Below are 21,475 nucleotides of genomic sequence, written 5' to 3' on the forward strand. Positions count from 1 at the left end.
TCCACCTATTACGGGAACGCTTCTGCAGATCCTGTGCACCTAACAGATGGGGATACTCATTGCAGGCCCATTGTTTATAAACACACATTTTTAAGCAGAGCAAGCTTCCTGGCTCTTTATAAGAAAGTATGATAAAAATTTTAGCACCATATGTCACAGAAATTCAGAACATGGCCGCTCCTAAAACACATGTAGGACGGGGAGCTTCTGTCCACTGTGGCCAAGCCCGGCTCTACTGCCCACGGAACGCTGTCCCTAGCTTGCCCACCTACCAGGAGCCAAGAGACGCTTACAGACGCCACCCCCGAATCACAGCCAAACTGCGCGTGCAAGGCCCAGCACGGCTGGTGGCCGCAGAGAGCCCAGGGGTGGCCTTGGCCTGTCCGCCTGACTGACCAGCCTGCATAGACACTCAGCCAATGGGGCCTGGCAAAGGCTCACCTGAAGGACGCGGAGGGACTCACAGGCCTGGACGCAGGTGAGACTCTGGGTGCCATGGGCCAGGCATTGGGACTGCCCAAGGTCAGAGTCACAGAGTGGGGGAGGTACCTTGGGGCACTGGGAGCCGGGGCAGGCGCTGGCCGACCAGCACCTCGCCTCATCCCCAATGCATCTGCTGAGCCACAAGGCAGCCCGCTGCTAGTGGGGAGCCCACTTGGACCCACTCCCCAGTCCACGGCCTGGTCACTGCCATGGCTGGACACACTCCGTAGGCCTCAGGGGGCAGCGCGGGCAGAGACCCCAGCGGGGACCCCCAGACCAAGTCCTTCAGGGAATCGCAGCTTCCTAGCTAGGGGTGCGTCAGTCATGAACAGCTTCAGCCAATGCCACTGAGCAGTTACTTGAACTTGAAACGCTGAACTGGAAGGAAACACTGACAAAACTATTGTTAAAATGCTGAATCTCCGAACAGTTCAGTTCAATCCTTCTAGTAACAGATACAGACAAGTGAGTGTGGCTCAGTGCCAGAGGGGCCACAGTGCTCAGAGTCACAGTGCTCAGAGTCACGGGGCCACAGTGCTCAGAGTCACGGGGTCACAGTGTTCAGAGTCTCAGGATCACAGTGCTCAGAGTCACAGGGTCACAGGGCTCAGAGTCACAGGGACACAGGGCTTGGTCCCCTCACAGGTCTCGCAGGGCCTCAGGCTCAGTGCTCCCGGGTCGCTGGGTGAGGGAGCACTCCTCTGTCCTAGGGGTTAGGCCCCAGCCAGTCTATGGGAGTCAGATGCTCCACAGTCTCCACAGCTGCTGAGTTTTTCTCCACAGTGCTCCAAGCACAGGTTCACACGCCCTTTCTTGGTTCAGAACGATAAAACCAAATATTCAGTATAAAGGAAAATATCTGTATTTCTTCCTTGAAGGTCAAAGAACACAAGTCATAAGAAAGAATGTTCATGCCTATTAAAATTCCGATGCAAGATTTGACTTTTAATGGAGTATGCATCCATTTTATGCCACTCCAGATAAGACTATTCACATCAACTTTCATTTTTATGCTGTTGAAAATAACTACTTTGCATGAAAATAAACAACCAAATTCTATAATAAAGTTTCATGTCTTGGCTCCAAGCCATTCTTATGCTTACATTGAAAGGAGTTGGTTAAGGGGAAAAACCCAACTGTAAGCCATTTCTCTCTTTGTTGGAAGAACCTGGTTCTCACTTCAGAATATGATAAATAATCAGGCCTTCAATTTTATTTTTTATAAATTTGCTATGATTTTGAAAAATATTCAAAAGTAGATTATTTTTAGTAAAATAGTAACCCCATCAACAACCAAGATCCAGAGTCTATAAAACCAAGCTCCCGGAAAAGAACAACACAGAGACTCCTGCCCCTGTGCCTGGCTATCCTCACCAGGGCCCCTTGGAGGGGGGTGGGTTGAGTTTCCCTCTCCGCCCCGAGCAGGGCCCCGGCAGCTGAAGACCTCAGGGACCCAGCCACAGACATGCTAAGACCACTTTCCACACGCTCAGACAAGTCTCACGCATGAAGGAACCGGCAGAGGAACCCAGGTATGTGGGACCCAGGACTGAGATCTCTAAGCCTGCTCGGTTCAGGACTGGGCCTCCTCCAACCAGATCCCTCATCTTCCAGTAGCTGGACGGTTGCACCAATCGTCGTGTAACCCCATCAACAACCAAGATCCAGAGACTATAAAACCAAGATCCTGGAAGCGCACGGCTGCATTTGTGGCCGCATGACCTCTTATTGTCTACTTCTTGCTCTCAGAGAACCCGGCAGGCTACCGAGAGTATCCTGCTCGCATATGTGCCTGACTGGGAACACCTGTAAAGGTGATTAGAGGCTGCTCCAAAAGTCTCCATCCATCTGGGAGAGCCCGACAAGCTACCAAGTGTATCCTGCCCGCACGGCAGAGTCTGGCAAGCTACCTGTGGCATACTTGATATGCCAAAATCAGTAACAATGAAATGGTCCTCATTCCCCTGACTCTGAAAGAGACCCCAATATGCCATCGGGCTACACTAGCATGTGACAGGGACTAATGGAGACGTTACTGGCGCCTGCTCGAGCAAATCAATGAACAACGGGGTGATAGTGATAGTGAATCAAAAGTAGAACGAGTGAACCCACAGCTCGCTGTTTCTGCCAGAAAGTGGCAAGACGCAAATGAAGCTTAAGTGTCCGAGACAGTATTTCCTGGATGCGTCTGAGGTACCAGGAGGGCTGAGGGCTTTGCCCCAAGCTTTTTAGAGAGATTTTATTCCCACGAAGGGAAAACCAACAGTGCGATTAAAACGAGATTAGCCAGGGGGACCTCTTGTTTGTAAAGTCATTCAATTTGTGCTTTATGAACATTATAAATATATTTTTTTGCTTTTTTGGGTCACACCGGCGATGCACAGGGGTTACTCCTGGCTCTGCACTCAGGAATTACTCCTGGCGGTGCTCAGGGGACCATATGGGACACTGGGAATCGAACCCAGGTCGGCTGCGTGCAAGGCAAATGCCCTACCTGCTGTGCTATCGCTCCAGCCCAGAACATTATGAATATTAACTCAAACAGGGGCCCTGGGCAGTCCATGGGGGCTAGTGGCTGGGAGACAAATGCAGGGTGGCGGCCAGAGGGGTCACCGGGACACAGAGTGGCTGCAGCTTCTCACCTGCGGCACTGAATGGCCACAGCCAAACCTGACCCTCATGTAGAGTTTAACTAGGCCGACATGTCGCCAGGAACCTCCCGGGCTGATGATGGTGTTGGCAGCGTTTAGCCCCTAACAGGAACAATATTTGGGAATCATTGGTCCACGATTAGATGGCAGAGAAAACGCAAGGCATGTTGGTGGGTGCTCATCCGAAGCCTGTGTGTGGTGAAGAGATAAAGCCCTGCCTGAAGGCAGCAGGGCTGGAACCTCGGAGATCATCTGGGAGAAGGCACTGACTTCCCGAGTGAAGCAGCTCTGTCTGGGAGAAGGGACTGACTTCCCCAGTGAAGCAGCTGTCTGGGAGAAGGCAGTGACTTCCCCAGTAAAGCAGCTCTGTCTGGGAGAAGGCACTGACTTCCTGGAGTGAAGAGCTGTCTGGGAGAAGGCACTGACTTCCTGAGTGAAGCAGCTCTGTCTGGGAGAAGGCACTGACTTCCCGAGTGAAGCAGCTCTGTCTGGGAGAAGGCACTGACTTCTCGGAGTGAAGCAACTCTGTCTGGGAGAAGGCACTGACTTCCCCGAGTGAAGCGATTTTCACGCTCTTGCTCCATCCCTTACGGGACTATTAGCGTATAGAGGGGTGAAAATCTGAGGGGAGAGAGAGGCCAGTCCCCACAGCCCAGATGGCAGAAAGGATGTAAACTAGCATGTCCTCCCAGGGCGAGCGGGCAAGGCAGACTCAGGCCTCTCCCAGTCCGGGGGCATGAGCCCCTCAGACACAGGGTGGGCTTCCTGTGTCTTTACAGCAACGTCAGTTGTTCTTAATAGAAGTGTCTTCAAACCCCTTGTCAGATTAGTCGCCAAGATTCTGGATGTCATTTAAAATTAAATATGTTACTTTATTTTTTGCTTTTTGGGGTCACACCTGGCGCACACCTGGCGATGCACAGGGGTTACTCCTGGCTCTGCACTCAGGAATTACCCCTGACAGTTCTCGGGGACCATATGGGATGCTGGGAATCGGACCTGGGTCTGCTGTGTGCAAGGCAAATGTCCTACCCGCTGTGCTATTGCTCCAGCCCCCGAAATATATGTTAACTTTTAAATGGCGCTGAAAATGCATGTATGTGCACCTACGCTGAAAGTGATTCTTCAGAGCATGCAAAGTAGAACGCCTCTCTGCACGCTGCCTCACGTCCCGGAGCAAGATTAAACATCCATTAATTTCCACAATCGCTTCGAGCAGGCAGCACACTTTCCACGGGGAAGCCAGCTGTGGACTCCACACTTCTGGCTTTACAATTGAGAAGCCTGTCCTCCCCTGCAGCCTCTCCCCTAAACACTAGCTGTCGGTGCTGTGTGGCTTTCATCAAAGGCATGAGGAGCTGCATTACCCTGGTTGCTGTTCTGTCTGGGGCTGCATTTGGGCACAAGGCACTGCATTATCCTGGTCGCTGTTCTGCTGGGACTGCATTCAGGCATGAGGTGCTGTATTACCCCGGTTGCTGTAACCCCGGTCACTGTTCTGCTGGGACTGCATTTGGGCACAAGGCACTGCATCATCCTGGTCGCTGTTCTGCTGGGACTGCATTCGGGCATGAGGTGCTGCATCATCCTGGCCGCCGATCTGCTGGGACTGCTTTGGCCTCTGCAGAGCTGTCTGCCTGGTCCTCACTTTGCCTGCTGTCCACTCTGCCTTCCCTTTGTGTGGGCCTCGTGTCATTTCTTTAAGTTTACCAATATTCTCCTGTGGTATCTAATCAGATCATAGTCCCAAAGTAGGTGTTTTTCATCCTATTACATTCTGGCTTTCGTTGTCACTTTACCCCACCCAGTAAGACCTTCTCCGTCTGCTGCCCTGACTCTCACAGAGCCGGCTGGGACATGTCAGTGTCTTTCTTGAGAACTCCGACACTGCTTGGGCTCGGCTCACTCTCCACCCCATACAGTCTCCTTTCAGGAGAGTCTCAGCCGCGTTCTCCTGTCTGCCCCGGTCTCCAGGAGCTGGGAGCGGGGAACTGTGCCATCTCTGGTGTGTCTTCCCAGTCCTGTATTCCTGAGCTTTGTTCCTTGGAGCTGGGAAGGGGTTTGGGACTGGCTGGACCTTCCTAGTTTTTGGAGGATCAGAGCTGAGTCTGGGCCAGAACCGCAGTCCCTGGCCTGGACCATGGGCCGTTAGCTCCCCAACTCCACCCAACCACCCGTAGTGTCTCCCGGGGCGGGGGCACTCCGACGCCCACCCTGTACGCCCCCTCCTGCCCGGCTCTGCGGGGGAGTCATGGCTGCCCAGGCCTCTCTGCTCTCCCGGGCCCCCAGTCGGGGCCACTGCCACCTTGAGTGTCCAGCTCCCACGCATCACTCTCTCTGGGAGCCTGAGTCCAGCCCCGGACAACAGCCTCTTCCTCCAGTCCCAGTCACTCCAGCTGGCCTGGGACAGTGGTTGGGAAGCAGGAGCAGTCCTTTCCGGCCCCCTCAAGCATGGAGGAAAACAGTGGGTCCTGAGCCTTCAGAGACCCCAAAGGATCCTGGAGGGATGCAGGTGGGAACACATGGATCCCCCGGGCTCCTGTCCAGAGCCAGGTTGCACCTCTGCCCCGGCTGTGCTCTGATCAGGGGCCCGGCTGCTTGCTCTGCCCGTGCTGACCAGGGCCAGGCTGCCCGGGCCGGGCTGGCAGAATACTGAGTTCTTCCTGAGTGTCCCACGCCACAGTTCAGGAGCCTCCGAGAAGCTTCTGGAGAGACTGAGCCCCAGCCCCGACAGCACCCCAGGCACTGCCAAGCACCTGTGCGGGTCTGTGCTTGGTGAAAGCCCCCCCAACCCCACCCCTCCGATCAGGTCCCCAAACAGATGCTTTTGTGTAAATCTTAATTTCCAGCACTCTTTTCTGAGAACCTCGGGTTGTTAGAGATAATTAAACCTGTCTGGCTGTTGCAAATATTTTCCTGATTATTTTGATTTGTAATGATTATTTTGATTTGTCTTTTGATTCTAATGATGATCTGAGCAGGCAGACAGGGTAGAAACTTACAGTGATCTCCTCATGGGAGTGTGCCAATGCTCTGACTTGGTCCTTACACATTTACATATCATTAAATATTCCCTTTGCATCTTTAGAGTTTAATATTTTAACTTAAGGGTTCAATGTACTGAAATTTATTTTTATGTTTGGTCTAAAAATGTAGACCTATTTTTAATATTGCTTCCAAATAACTGATTTCCTTGCCGCTGCTTCTAATGCTCATTTGATTATATGTATTTTTATGTACACCATGGTCTAGTTAAAAAAAACTATCTCCCAGAATTTTGCTGTTTATTTTTAGACCCCTAACATGTTATTTAATTATTGTGACATTTTAATAGGCTTTAACTCCTGGTACGAAAAATTCCTCCCTATTATTCAACTAATGCTTTGAAAATTTGTTGGTATTCTTCCCTGTTTTTGTATCTAGATAAGTTTTGGAACCATTCCATCAATCAAGCTACCCTAAAAAAAATCCCATTGGAATTTTTATTGAAATTAGGTTAAAACTTGTACAATAATTTCAAAGAAACTGGCAGTTTTATGACGCTTAGACTCCCTTGCTGAGGTTCTCTTTGATATTTCTCAGTAAGATTTCCCGCTGTTCTTCGTGAGCTTTCTACTCGTTTTTCAAAAAGGTTATTCCCAGGTATTTCATAATTTTTATTGGTATAGTGGATTTTTTGTCTTTTTGTAAGATATAGGAGAAGTAACTCGTCCTTAAACATTCTGATATCTTACTGGAATAAAAAAAAGTCCATCAAATCTCTATAGTCATACAGTCATTGAAACTGAACCCCAGGGACAGGGCACTTAGGGAGAGGGGACGTGTGGACGTGGAACGGACAGACGGGACCATGACAGAAAGACAGTGAGGAGATGCAGGCACGAAGGTGGCACCGAGGCAGAGATGGACTATGATAAAGATGCACATAGGTAGGATACCTGCATGAACGTACAGGCACAAAGGTGTGCGGAGACGAGAGACAGCAGAGCCATGGATGGAGGATGAGAGGGTCACAGCGAGGGGACAGGCACAGCAGACACGACAGGCCCACCCGCCCACACTTCCCGTCATAACAGCGGACACTGGGCCTGCCCCACGTTGAGACATCATTGGCATATATGTCCTGAAAAATTATTTCAAAGTGCTTTTCATTGCAAGTGGAAAATAATTAGAGCAAACGCTTTCCGGAAGGAAGATGACCTAATAGGCCCGTGTTCTGTCCCACAGACAAACACGAAGCCCGGGAATCACCGTCGACGCCTGCAGAGAGAGCGAGGAGAGGTGGGTTTGTGGACTGTCCTCGCAGACGGATGTTTTTCCAACCCACAGGGAGGCGGGAATAAGAAACGGGACAAGATTGGGAGCAGCTGCACCTTCAGAGGGCGTCCAGGCCCGTTTCCAGCTAAGACACCGTGTGGGCTCCTGACCCTACACCCCTGGCTCAGGTTCAGGGATGACCTAGAAGGGGCTCGCCGGGGAAGGGGACGAGAGAGCAATTTGGAGAAGCAGCTTGAGGTGTTCAGGCAGGTTTCATATGGCGGAAAAATGACAGTGATGAGATGGAGTCTCCAGGACCTCGGTGAGCGAGCATTAGAGCATCACCTGTCACTGTGACCCCAGCTGGGACTTCTCCACCCCTCCCCCACCCCCAGACACACCTGAACTTCTAATGAGACAGTCAGGTAGTGCCACCAGCTCTAGATGGCCCACAGGTAGCCGGTCACCCTTGGGATGTGGCATGCAGCTAGGACTGGCTACGCTGCCTTGGGATAGCAGGGGGGCATGAACATGGGGGTGCAGGGCCAGGGGTGTAGGGCCTGGGTGTAAGGCCAAGGGTGAAGGGTCGGGGGTGTAGGGCCGGGGGGTGTTATGGCCGGGGGTGCAGGGCCAGGGGGGATGTAGGGACACGTGGGTACTTGGGTGAAGGGCCATTCTGGGTGCTGTGACACAGGGGTGCGGAGAGTCAGGGTAACACGGGTATGGGTGCCCTCCGCCACATTGCCGCTGACCAGTCCACAGGGCCGCAGGGGGCAGCGGCTCAACTGCGTGCTGTCATTCTGGAAGGAACTCGCCCACTGCTCTGGGGGTCCCGTGGCACCTGAACAAGAGGTCGGATGCCCGCCTGCGCGTGGAGCAGCCCCTCGGCCCAGCGCGGCTCCCCATACCCCATGGCACCAATTTACAAACCTGCTTTCAAACTGAGCTTTTCTAGTGTTTTTCTGGTTCTGATCGTTAAATCGACTTACCGCCCAGAATTAGCCTAACTTCCTTTCATGCCTGAAAGATATTTATTGGCTACCCATCAGACTTTTCTGGAAATAAAAAAAAAATATGTGAATATTCATTGAAAACATCCATTTCCTTTGGCCAAGAGATTCCACCATTTCTTTCTTCTGGGTTGCGCGTTCATTTCTGGCAATTGTCAAGCTAAAAGCACCATCCAAACAACCTAGAATGTACGGCTCCGTTTTGCAAACAGTGATGAACTAGGAAGGAAGTAACCCCTAATAGCATGGGAGGGACTTTTTTTTCAATTTGCGTTTCATTAAATGGAAAGTTATTTACTATTGGGATAAACATAATTGGATAGAAATTAACAACAAAAAAGCAGAGAGGGTATTGACTCCAGACGCACATGCAGTTCATCCAGACCTAATGACTCCATGGGAAAGAAATAAAACTGCAGAGATGGCTGGGGCGGCCGCTGGCACATGCCGGGAAGTAGCACATCTCAGCCTGCGTCCAGGGCCCCCAGAGCACCCAGGGCCGAGCCGAGGGGGCTGAGAGCCCTGGGCGGGACATGCTGCAGTGTTGGCCTGGGAGGCCCCCTCCCGGGGGAGGTGCCCCGAGTCTCTCTCGGGGGAGCTGGGGAATGGGGGAGGGCGACCAGGACCGTAACAGCAGAGATGCCAACGCTGGCCATGACCCAACGCAGGTGTCCGACCGGACCAGGGAGCAGCTGGGCAGGCTGGAAAGGAGTGCCTGAGACTGTCCGGAAGGACCCCAGAGCGCAGCCTGCGAGCTCCCCCGTCCAGGAGGTGAGACGGGCCGGGGGCTGAGTGAAGGGCACGGAGGGGCCCGGGCACCCGACAAACCTGCCTGGAGACACCTGCGGCAACTGAAAGTCCGGCAGCGGTGCCTCTGCCCCTGTGCCTCTGCTCCTGTGCCCCTTCCTTGTGCCCCCGGCCCCTGTGCCCCCAGTGCCCCTTGCCCCCATGACCCCATGCCCAGGCAAGCCCAGCCTGGGTCCTTTCCTCCTGGGCAGGTACGACTAAACGGAAGGTCTTAATTCAAATGATGAATAGATAAAGAAACAGTGAGGCCTTCCTGGGGACGTCACAGCCCATTTTACAGAGGAGAAAAGAAAGACCACGGCCTGTGGGCACAGGCCGGAGAGGGTCTGGGCTGCCGTCGCCTCTGCCTGCTCAGTTCCCATCTCCAGGTGTTCTTCCTCCCCCTTCCCTGTGCGCGTGCGCGCGTGCGCACACACACACACACACACACATACACACTCACACACACACTCTCACATACAACTCATACACACACTCACACTCACAAACACACACACACCCTCACACACACTCACACACTAACACACTCACACGCACATACACTCACATACAACTCACACATACTCACACACTCACACACACACCCTCACCCTCATTCACACACACTCACCCTTACTCACACACACCCTCACACACACTCACACCCTAACACACACACATACACTCACATACAACTCACACACTCACATATACATGCTCACACACTCACACTCACATTTACATACACACGCTCGCACACTTCACGCACACACTTCACACACACACACTCACACTCACAAACACTCACACACTCACACACACACCCTCACCCTCACTCACACACGCTTACACCCTCACATACACACACTTAAACCCTCACCCCCTCACACACTTACACCCTCACCCTCACACACACTCGCCCTCACGTGCGCTCACCTGTACTCGCTGCTGTAGGCGGTGATCGCGCTGCCGTTGAGCAGCCATTGGAACTCCAGGGGCCAGCTGCCCTCCGCCAGGCACGTCAGCACCAGCCGGTTGCCCTCCAGGTGCGTCTGCGGGGGCCCCGGCTCCGTCTTGAAGTAGGGCACGACGTCATCTGGAACAGAAAGGAGCGTGAGATGCCGTGTCCGGCACACCCGCCCACACCCCGCTGGGCCCCAGAACACCCGGCCACCCCACGGCCTGGGATGCTCCACAGGGACCATCGATCAAAGCGGCTCCCAGGGGCCAGGCCGCAGGCTGGGGCGGGGCAGAGTGAAGCAGACACGACTAGCACAGCGGGAGGGGCCGAGGTGGGCCATGGGGAGCTTCCCAGGGCGGCAGCCCCCAGTACCACCGTGCGAGGCTGGGGTGGGTCTGTCCTGACCAAGTCCCTGCTCGCTGGACTGGGGGTCCGCGGCTGAGCCAACTCGAGAAGCGTCAGACTAACGGGGCAGCTCTGACCCTCAGAGGGACCCCATATGCTCCTCAGAGGCCCCCGATGGCACAGGCCACGGCTCCCTGCCCACCCTTGCGCTGTGCCCACACCTGCTGGAACCTGGGGGGTTCACACATGCTGCTGGAGCCCACAGGGAGCCCGTGGTGTGCACAGGGGAAAGGCCGCAGCTGAGGCACCACAGGGACGGGTTCGGGGGAAAGTCACGGGCCTCCCGAGACCACTCGTGCAGCTGCTGTATGCCCCCCTCCCCCCTCCCCCACCGGCAGCGCCCTGGCCAGGACGGACCTTCAACTTCGTCATCCCTGAACCCCACCACACACTGAGATCCCCCAGGAACCGCACCCTCTGCATCCCGCCCCTCTCCCACACAGATGGCTCACAGGAGCCCTACAGGAGCCCCACAGACAGAAACCCCACAGACACCTCACAGGAGCCCCACAGACACCCCACAGATGCTCCACAGACAGATACCCCACAGGCACCCCACCAGCACCCCACAGGAGCCCCACAGACACCCCACAGAAGCCCCACAGACATCCCGCAGACACCCCACAGATGCCCTTCAGATGCCTCCCAGATGCCTCAGACATCCCCAGATGCTACAGAGATGCCCCACAGACACCCCGAAGATCCCTCCAGATGCCCCCCAGGCATCTTCTCAGGTACAAAGATGCCTCCAAGATACCTCACTGATGCTCACTGCAACCCTAAAGATGCCCCCAGATGCCCCCCCCCCCCCAAATGCCCCAGGCCTGCTCTGTGCTCGGATCATTCTCGTCCTTCCAGGAAACCGGGACCAACCCAGCTGGCCACAGCAGACCTGACACCTCTTCACTGTGGCATCCGCCAGACGCAGAAATCCCAGTGATTCCAAAAGACACCAGCACACGCCCCTGCACTGCTCCGTCACTTCTGAATGCCCAGCATGAAGGTCACTGCAGGAATAGAGGACGCAGGGTGGATACTCGGTGAGTGTCAGACCCTGTCCATAGCACAGAGAGACTGCGGCTTAGAGCCAGAGAGATGCAGCGGGCTCGGTGGGGCTCTGGGACCCCCCACAGCCTGACTGATTTCTCAGACCCAAGGATAGAGGCTCCCACTGACAGGGGAGGGGAGACGGACAGCTGAGAACCCCTAAGGCCAATGGCAGTAACTGATGAATCTTGGTTTAAAATCCAGGAATCGGGGGTTGGAGCAATAGCACAGCGGGTAGGGCGTTTGGCCTCGCATGCGGGCGACCCAGGTTCGATTCCCAGCATCCCATATGGTCCCCCGAGCACCGCTAGGAGTAGTTCCTGAGTGCATGAGCCAGGAGTAAGCCCTGTGCATTGCCAGGTGTGACCCAAAAAGAAAAAACAAACAAACAAACAGACAGACAAATAAACAAAAAAATCAAACCAGTAATCTGGCCCAGAATCCTCTCGTCTGTGTGAAATGAGACGGCACAGACCCCTGGGCCCACAGGCCCGTGTCTAACTTCAACCTCTTTGACGGCGGCATGACTTAACTGGGCTGTTAAGTAACACCCCCCCCCCCCAAGATGAAGCCTGGACCTGCACGGTAGTAGGCCGCTGTGGACATGGGCCGTCCACTCACTCAACCTGCACATGGGCAGCCTCTGATGGCGGGGCTGGAGTCAGGAGGGAACCTGCCATGGCCAATACTTGCCCACCGCTCACTCCTTACGGTGAGACGAAATTTCAGCGTCTCTCTAGGTCTGTTCATCCACACAGCGATGCTGCTTCTGAGCGAGGCTGTGCGCCATTGACAAGGGGGCTGATGTATGTCGTCGGCAGGATGGTCCGTCAGAGCAGAGGTGGGGGTGGGTGGGCGACAGACGTCACGATGGATCAAGACCAGGATCGTGACTCCATGGGTGAGCACGGGCCTCACTCACACGTTTGGAGCCCTGGGTTCCATCTCTGGCTTTGGGCAGTGACCCCCAGAACAGAGCCCAGCATGGCTCTTGCATACAGCTGGATGCGTGCTCAAGCCAAAGTCAGTGAGAGCAGTGGCACCCCTGGGTTAGAGCACGTGTAAAGGCACTGAGGCCGCAGGGAACTGTGCAGAAGCGTGGGGGCCAAAGAAGGGGCCGTCTTCACTCAGGACCTCATTGCTCAGTGATCAGGCCACCCTGATCATGGGCCTTGGTGTCACGCCAAGGCCATGGCTGAGGAGAGCAAAAAGTCCCACTGCATCTGCGGGAGGAGTGAACGCAGGAGGTCAGGCCAGGGGTCATCACCAAGGGTCAGGCCGCAGGCCCTGGGACGGAACTGGGAACTGGACCAAGGGAAGGACGGGCCTGGCAGGGTAGGGGGGAGGTTGAAGCCAGGGGTGGGGGGAGTGGATGGCTTCAAAGCTGCCTGGAGGGTGGGGGGGTTGTGAGCAGGTGAGGTCTCAGTCTCTGCTCACTGGGCAGCGCTGGCTCTGGCTCAGCCACTGTCCCCAAGGCTGCGTTCCCAGGCGTGGACCATAGGCGGGAGTAGCTGGGCTGTGGCCTGCCCCCTGCACCCACGCTCAGCACATTCGAGGGGGTGGACTGTCATCACAGACCCCATTTCTGTTCTTCTCTCTATGGACTTGGGCCGCAATCACCCACTTTTACGGCCCAAACAGTCTAATAAAGCTGAATCGCAGCGATGCTGGCTCCGGGGCCTTGGGATTTACAGGCCGGGCGCTTTATTCATGGCCTGCCATTTATACTACATTCAACGGCGGAGAAAGAAATGCCACCTAGCGCGGCTCCCGTGTCCGACAAGAACGGCTTGTGAAAAATACAGCTCTGTGAAGGGAAAGCCCCAAGGTAGAGAGAGGCACGGGAACCGGAATTTGGCTTCTGCAAATAATAGGACACCGTCGGCTCTATCCATTACACGAGGACTTGGACTGAAATGGTGTGTCATATGCCATCACTCAACTTCTCCTGGAATTTATGTCACTGAACTATGAGTTGTACAAGCCTCTGCCACGCACCAATTATGCCGGGCACTTAAGCAGGAGAAGAAATCGTCGTTAAGGAACGGTTTCCCATGGCTGGCAAGCTAATATCTTGCCATCCAAATGATCACAGAAGTATGGTTAGCGCAGATGCCAGCATTTTTTTTTTCCACGAGAAGAAGGGAGGGCAAGATGTCAGTTCTCTGGAATTCTGACTATCTGAGATAGATTAGAAGCACAAGTATTTTAACATACCCTGGCAATTAACATATGCCAATTTTAATGTATTCTGCCGCCCTGCAGAACAACACAGCTCTCGCTCTGAGCCCGAAGCGATTTGCCACCAACACGCAGAGGAGATCAAGAAAAGAAAGGGCAGGAAGGTAATTGGCAGAGAAGCTCCGAGAGAGAGATGGAAAGATCAGGATTCAGGTCTTCACAGCCCCTAGTGGAACATGTGACCGTTCTGAACCAAAGGAGACAGACAGATCTCCAAGACAAAAATGATGGAGCTAAGATGACCCAGTTCTGACTGGGGGAAACTGTGTGTGTGTGTGTGTGTGTGCGCACACGCGCGCGCGAGCGTGTACATGCGTGTATGTGTGTGTGTCTATTGTTCCCAAATAATACCCCAAACTAGGTGTCCTCCCCACCCCCCCAAAAAATGAGCAAAGGCGAGATGTGCTTCTGTATTCTAACAATGAACATTCTACCCTGGAATGAATTACAAAGGAAAACTGTGAGATTTCCATTTTCACATACTTTTAAATGGAACATAAATCATGTATGAAAGAGGGAGACTCGTCTGTCGGGGTAATACAGATTTAAGGTCCATCCAAAGGAGAGGAATGGGCCTAATGTTCTCTCAAGACAACACCATAATTTTATGAGGTACAAGTCACTTCCCTAAATGGACTTTTAAGGTTTTCCGATATCAGGTAAGTGGATTTAACTTCACCTGCCGAGGAGGGAATCACTCGCTAACGCTGCGCCATGAAACTGCTGTGCTGAGGCTGGGGTGGAGGTGGGGGGGGGGTCCCGGACTCTGTCCCCCCCCCCCGTTCCCCTCTGCACAGGGATGGGCTGTGTCCCCTTTTCTCCTCCTCCATTGGAGAGACCATGACGAGAGCAAGGCCACACCTCCACACAGGGGTGTGAGAGGGGCCACGCGAGCCGGTAAGAGGCAGGAGGGGCCTCACAGACTCACATCTCACACCTCACACCTCACAACATTTCACAACTCGAAAGCTGAGTTTCCCAGGGCGAACTAGTCATCGGTTTAGACCACTCATCTTCCTCTCAAAACTTCTTGTATATCAAATTCAAGCATTTTCACTCCCCAAGCTTATGAATTTACCACCAATGGAAAGTTCTATTTTTTTCAGATCCTGGGGAGAGACAAAAGCGCCGGCATAAAGCATCATTTGTGAACAACTGCTCTGAGAAATAGGGCAGAAGCTCCTCTCCCAGGAAAGAGCCACCCAAGTCCAGTAACCAGCAGCCCCAGCCGTTACCTCCAGCAGGTGCCTGCCCGTACAAGGGAACTGGCCGTGTAGGGCAGAAGGCTCTGTGTGACCCAGGATGCGCAAGTTCACTGCACATTCTGTCCCCACCTGTGCAGACCCTTTGAGGCAACAGAGGAAGTGGGGGAGGAGGAGGGGTCGAGGAGAGACGGGGAGGTTACACATGGATCCTCAAACTAGACGGTGCCCCCGGGAGAAGCCCCCTGCCACCCTGCCTCTTACCTGCCCAGTGAGCGTAGGAGACTTGCGCCCTCCAGCACTCCTGCTCTGGGACAGAGTCAGGATGGCCCCTGCAGCCCTGTGCAGGCCTGACCACCAGCTCCCCCTGCGTGAAGTTCAGGCATTCAGGCGGCACCCCCAGGAAAGGGATGAGAAGTGGGTGCAGCTGCCTTCCTGGGGCCGCGTGGCGGCAGGAACAGATGGAGCCAAGAAAGGGCCACGGGAGGACATAGGTGTGACCCCCCACCCCCAAGTGAAAACCCACCTGTCAGCCCAGACTGCCCTCCCTCCCCGCCCGACTCCACCTGGGCCATGCTCACTGCGGAGGCAGAACTCCTCTGGTCCACACGGGGAACACATGGGCCAGCTGTCCCCTGTTTGGGCCTGGGCCTTGCCGGGAAGGGGGCGGGCAGCAGGGCTGCCTGGCACTCAGCTGGGTTCTGTGTGTTCTGGGAACCCGGACCGGGCACTGGAACAGCTGCCCAGAGTGCGGCAGAGACAGATGCTGATTCCTCAAGGGTGGACCCAGTGGTTTCCTGGGTGGTTCTGGAACCTGAGCGGACAGTGCAGACCAAAGCTTCCTGGATTACTTCCAGATCCCACCACAGCCCGTCATGGGTCCCCGGAAGCCGCTGGAAAGCCTGGGGTTTCCACTGAGCCAAGCCGAGGTCTGCGGCTTCTCTGGGCCTGTGTGTGCGAAAGCCAGAGGGGGGTCCCTCGAATTTCCATTAAACAATGCTGTGAACAGCTTGCCAATGTCTTCAGCCAGTGGGGAAGCCACACTGATTATCTCTGCTTTCTCTGAAATCAATGCGAATTAACGGCATATTTAAGGGAACTCGTGGGGCAAGCCTACCCTGCCAATATTCCCCCGGAGAAACCCTTCGTGGCTGGGTGAGATTAATCGGGAGTGCTTTGGACGGGGACAGACAGTGTATTTCCGGGCTGGTCTCGTCGCGCTCGCCTCATCTACTGCAGTATGTAAATTAATAATAAGAAGAGGCAGTCGGATAAAAGCAATTCCCCCATTTCTCCAAAGCAAACGAAGCTTCTGGCTCGCCAATACTTTGTCTCAAAGTGGAACTGCACCGAGCTGTCATTCCTATGGTCTGCGATGGGAAAGCGCGACCTCCAGAGTAAGGGAAGTTATTAGAAGGAACACGTCTCCTTGGCTGTTAGAATACTCTCTACGGGGCAATACTTCTTGCAAGTCATCCTAAGAATTCAATTTTGGTTCAGTCAAAGACGCCGGAGTCCCAGCAGAGGGACAGGGATGCGATGTCTCTCCTGCCTCAGGGTTCGCTGGGAGGGGAACTGTCACCTGCTCACAGTACCAAAAGTGGGGTTCAAACGGGAACTAAGACGCAAAGGTACAACCTGACACTGAGGGTGTCATTCCCTAAGGGTGTTCAAGTTCAAGCCGAGGTAGCAGGGCGGGGAAGGTGACTACCTTTCGCGTGGCCAACCAGGGTTCTGTCCCTGGCATCCCACCACTGCCAGGAGTAATTCCTCAGTGCAGAACCATAATTAAGCTCTGAGCACTGCCAGGTGTCGCCCCAAAACAAAACCAGCTAACAGAAAGAAAGCTGATTGGCTTATAATCAGGAGCCGCTCTGCCCCCCGAGACAGCGTGGGGCGGTGCCCAGGTGACCTGAGGGCCCCCGACTCGCCTGGGGCCTTCTGTCAGAGTTGCTGATTCTCTTCCCGTCACGGTGTGGAGGGCAGCAGGCCGGGCACTGGACCCGCCGCCCCGTTAGGACACGTTATTCACAGCCCGCAAGTGTCCCCGGGGGTTGTAGCCCTTTGTACTTACTGCACTGGAGAGTTAAACTGAGAATGTTTAAAATATTCATTAACTCATTTAAAAGGTATTAAATTGACCTCAAATTCACTTATGAAAAATAACTATATTAAAAAATGTCCAATATTTTGTTTTATCCTATGACCTGGGGGAATTGGGCCATGCCCGGTGGTGCTCAGGGGTGACTGGCAGTGCCTGGGACCTCACGCGTTGCTGGGGTCAGACCAGGGTCAGAGGTCTTGCTGCCTACATGTTTTCTCCTACCCCTAGTTTATACTTTTTCAAAACGTCTTCAATGTGCGGTTCATTAAAAGCCAACCGAATCTTTATATGCTTCTACATTTAATTTCCTGCCATTGTATTGTTTCAGCCAAAGGAGCTTAAGGAGCTAAACCCACTGGCATGTGGTTGGGAAAGGAGAGAGTCTTGATAGTTGGACACTGAAGTCCAGGCAACGCCGGGGAGGCTTTGCTGAGTCTGCCTCCACCGTGGGCTTGCTGGGCCTGGCTGGTTCTCGGGATCTCTGTCCAAGCCCAGTTCCGGGCTCCAACACACGGCTGCCAAGGCTGACACACGTCACTGCAGCCACCAGGGACCTACCCTGACGCAGCCACCAGGAGCTCTGCAGTAACGGCAGCCGTCACACACATGAGAGCTCCAGGTTCTAGTCTTCACTTCAGAGCTTCACTTTTATTTTTTTAAAATTTTTTTTATAAAGTGGTTCACAATATTTGATTACATTTAATATTCGAACACCAATCCCACCACCTGACACTTTCCCACCACCATGTTTCAGATGTTTCCATCCTGAACCTCAATCCCTGCCCCAAAGCAGAACTGAAATAATTTATTTTGTATTGCTTGTTGGGCTGGAGCAATAGCACAGCGGTAGGGCGTTTGCCTTGCATGCGGCCGACTCGGCCGAGCCAGGTTCAATACCTCTGCCCCTCTTGGAGAGCCCAGCAAGCTATCTAGAGTATCTCACCCGCACAGCAAAGCCTGGCAAGCTCCCCGTGACATATTCAATATGCCAAACACAGTAACAACAAGTCTCACAATAGAGACGTTACTGGGCCCACTCAAGCAAATTGATGAACAACAGGAGGACAGTGACAGTGATTGTTATGAATGAACCACTGAAAATGCTCCAAAAAAGTTTCCTTAGAGGATAGAGTGTGAAGATTGTTGTATTTCACCCAGGCCATTGAGCCCTTCTATAAGAGATTAATAATATACTATTAAAGGTTGAGCCTTGTGTGCTTATATATGTATATATGTATATGTGACAAATGAATCTTGAAAGAGGACAGCACGCAGCAGAGATGTCTCTGGACCCTAATTATTTAAAGTTTTAGAACTCTAGGATATCTCATTCTATTTTTTTTTTTTGTATTTTGGGTCACACCCAGTGATGCACAGGGTTTACTCCTGGCCCTACACTCAGGAATTACCCATGGCGGTGCTTAGGGGACCATATGGGATGCTGGGAATTGAACCTGGGTCAGCCGCGTGCAAGGCAAATGCCCTACCTGCTGTGCTATCGCTCCAGCCCCATCTCATTCTATTTTTAAAACTTTTTTGGTTGACTCACTGTGAGACAGACCCTTACAGAGCTCTCATGCTATTCATAACAAGCAATACAGGATAAATTATCTAGCATCTGCCTGTAGGGCAGGCTTGAGTGGTGGTTGGAAAATTCGAAATGGTGGTGGTAAGGTGTCATGGTGGAGGGATTGGTGTTGAAATATTGAATGGAATCAATTAGTGTGAACAACTCTGTGAAAATAAAATTGAAAAATTAAAAACAAAGAAGAACAGAGCAGCTGAAACAGCACTGCGCCTCCAGAGGAACGCGAAATCTGGGACTTCACCCCAACCATGTTCATGGGGGGCTTCCAAAGACCACACGAGTCAGCCCACACTTCCCCATGTAGGTAACCCCATGCAGACAGCCAGAGAAATGGCTCAGTCAAAGGAAAACAGGAGTTCAAACTTCCCATTACTCCAGAACTCCAGACAAGTCATAATATTGATTTAGTTATTCTTTCTCTCACGAGTGTTTATTAAATGCCAACCAGGAATTCGATGAGATGAGAATACAGAAGTGAACGAAAAACTACACGAGAACAGCAATCATGCTTCCGTGGAACTCATACCTGGTGAGAAGCGGCGAGCGTGAGGGTGTGGAAGAGTCTGTCTCCCCCAAACCCTGCAGCTGCGGCTGACGGGTGAGTGGATGCTGCATCACATGGGAGCCCGGGCGGCCTCACACGTGTCTCCTGCCAGTTGGCGTCACAATCAAAGCTACAGGTGGCCTCAACCTGGGCCACCTGTCGGAGAGAGGCCTTCCCCCCACAGCAGCGCCCCTCCCATTCAGAGCCACGTCCGCCCGTTGGGTGAGGGGCCAAGACATAATCAGCTCCCAGGCCTTTCTGCTGCTGTGTCTCAGGGCTGACCCCACGGCCCACGAGGAGCTGCCTGGGGGATGCCCCCTCACCCTGCTCAGAGCTCCCGTGGACTGCGTGTGAGATGGTCAGAGCGGAGGGTGCCCAGGAACGCAAACACGACTGCAAGATACAGTTGGAGAGAAGACGGGTTGGCGGGGCGAATGGATGAGAAACGAGAGACAAGCAGGGCCAGGGGTGAGAAGAAGCTTCCAGAAACCGCTAGGTTCTCGTCTTCTGTGGAGGCCACCTCACTGGGATCTCGGAACTAAATCTGACCAGATGTGGTGGAAACGACCCAAAGAGAAAGGAGCTAAACCACGGATGCAGTCACCCAATTGCAGCCCACGCAGCCTCGAGGCCCGGCTTCCTCCCTGCCGCCAGGGTGTGTGTGTGTGTGTGTGTGTGTGTGTGTGTGTGTGTGTGTCTGTGTGTGTCTATGTGTATGTCTGTGTGTATATCTGTCTGTGTGTCTGTGTGTATCTGTATATGTCTTTGTGTGTGTCTGTGTGTGTATGTGTGTCTGTGTGTATCTGTATCTGTCTCTGTGTGTGTCTGTATGCATATCTGTGTGTGTCTGTGCGTGTTTGTGTGTATCTGTGTATCTGTGTGTGTTTGTGTGTTCAGGGAGGGCCGTTCCTGAGTGTGGAGCCTGGTGGACTTCCCCCAGTTTCCCGCTTCCTTTCTTCAAAGCACAAACCTGTCCCAGGATGGCTCGGCCCTGGGATGCCGATGCGGCTGCATCTGTTAAACCACATCCGAGAGTGAGTGAGAAGCAGGCGCTGGTGCGCCAGTGCTGGCATGTTGTTGGAACATTCCTTGACACCAGAACTGTCCTCTGGCAGGCGCTGAGACCACGTGGGACTGTCGGGGAGAGAAGGCGGGTACAGAAACCGAGCAGAGTGCCTGGATGCAGCAGCAGCCAAGCTGACCACGGCTGGCCCCGTGGGCCCAGCTGTAGCGTAAGCGGGTAAGAGTGAGCCCCTGGGACCCTCCCCCGAAGAGGGGGTGACCTCAGGACACACCCCGGGTCGCCCCACACTCCAGGGCTGCAGATAGACCCAGCCCAGGGCGTGCGTGGATGCATCCCCAGCACTGCGCGGCCTGTGAGCGCCACTGGACATGGCGGCTCCAAACAATGCGGGTGGCCTTTGTGGACCGAGCAGCACCATCACCACGGGCCCAGGCACTGAGCCACGGTCCAGGGAGTGTCCCCGAACTCCCCTAACACAGCCTGGGTGGCCCTCAAAATGCCACAGCAGAAACAAACCCTGTGACACCTTTAGAAAACAATGATGAGAAAAACTTAGAACTCGGGCTAGACTCAGCCTGAGCCCCGGCACCAAGGAGGAAGACGCACCCGGAGCCAGAATGGGCCCAGGGAGCCCGTCGAAGCCAAAGCAAAGTCTCTGCGAGGAGGTGAAGGGGCCAGCCAGGGTGGGAGCCGCCGTGTTTGGGCCCCCAAACACCTGGACCCCAGGCGCGAGCGGGTGTCTCAGCTGAAGCAGCTCGCCCGCAAGGCGATGCCAGTGACACCGACGCTGCTGGGGAGAGCACGAGGCTCCACGCACCCTGCAGGCCGGCCCTGCGGGCGACGCAGTCACTGTCTAGGGACTTTCGCGGGTGCCTGTGAGGCGCAACCTACCACGGGCGCTTTGGCGTGACGGAGGCCCCGGCGTATGGGAACTGGGGGGAAGCACCAGGCAGGGGGCGCCAGAACCCAGTGTCTGTCTTAACAACTGCACAGGAACCCAGTGGCCAAAACGCCAGCGGGAAAGAGAGTTCCCGAGAACAGACCCTTCGAGGATGGCTGCGGGAAAGCTGCGGCTCCAGACCGTCTCGGAAACAGCTCGGCTCTGAATTTGGAGACGCTGGCCAGGTGCAGAAGGACGGGAAAGTCCAGGGAGGGGTCGACGGGTCCCTCTG

General features: G+C 54.1%; 1 protein-coding gene across 1 annotated transcript in view; it reads right to left on the reverse strand.

Moving 5' to 3' along the window:
- The window catches only part of SDK1 (sidekick cell adhesion molecule 1), a 534,794-nt gene that overhangs the window by 215,780 nt on the left and 297,539 nt on the right, over positions 1-21,475 (reverse strand). The window contains exon 2 of the mRNA XM_056128280.1: positions 10,124-10,283. Within this exon, the coding sequence (XP_055984255.1) occupies positions 10,124-10,283 (160 nt within the window). The remainder of the gene's footprint in view (positions 1-10,123; positions 10,284-21,475) is intronic.

The sequence above is a fragment of the Sorex fumeus genome, unplaced genomic scaffold, assembly GCF_029834395.1.
Source record: "Sorex fumeus unplaced genomic scaffold, SorFum_2.1 ptg000064l, whole genome shotgun sequence".
Classification (NCBI taxonomy): domain Eukaryota; kingdom Metazoa; phylum Chordata; class Mammalia; order Eulipotyphla; family Soricidae; genus Sorex; species Sorex fumeus.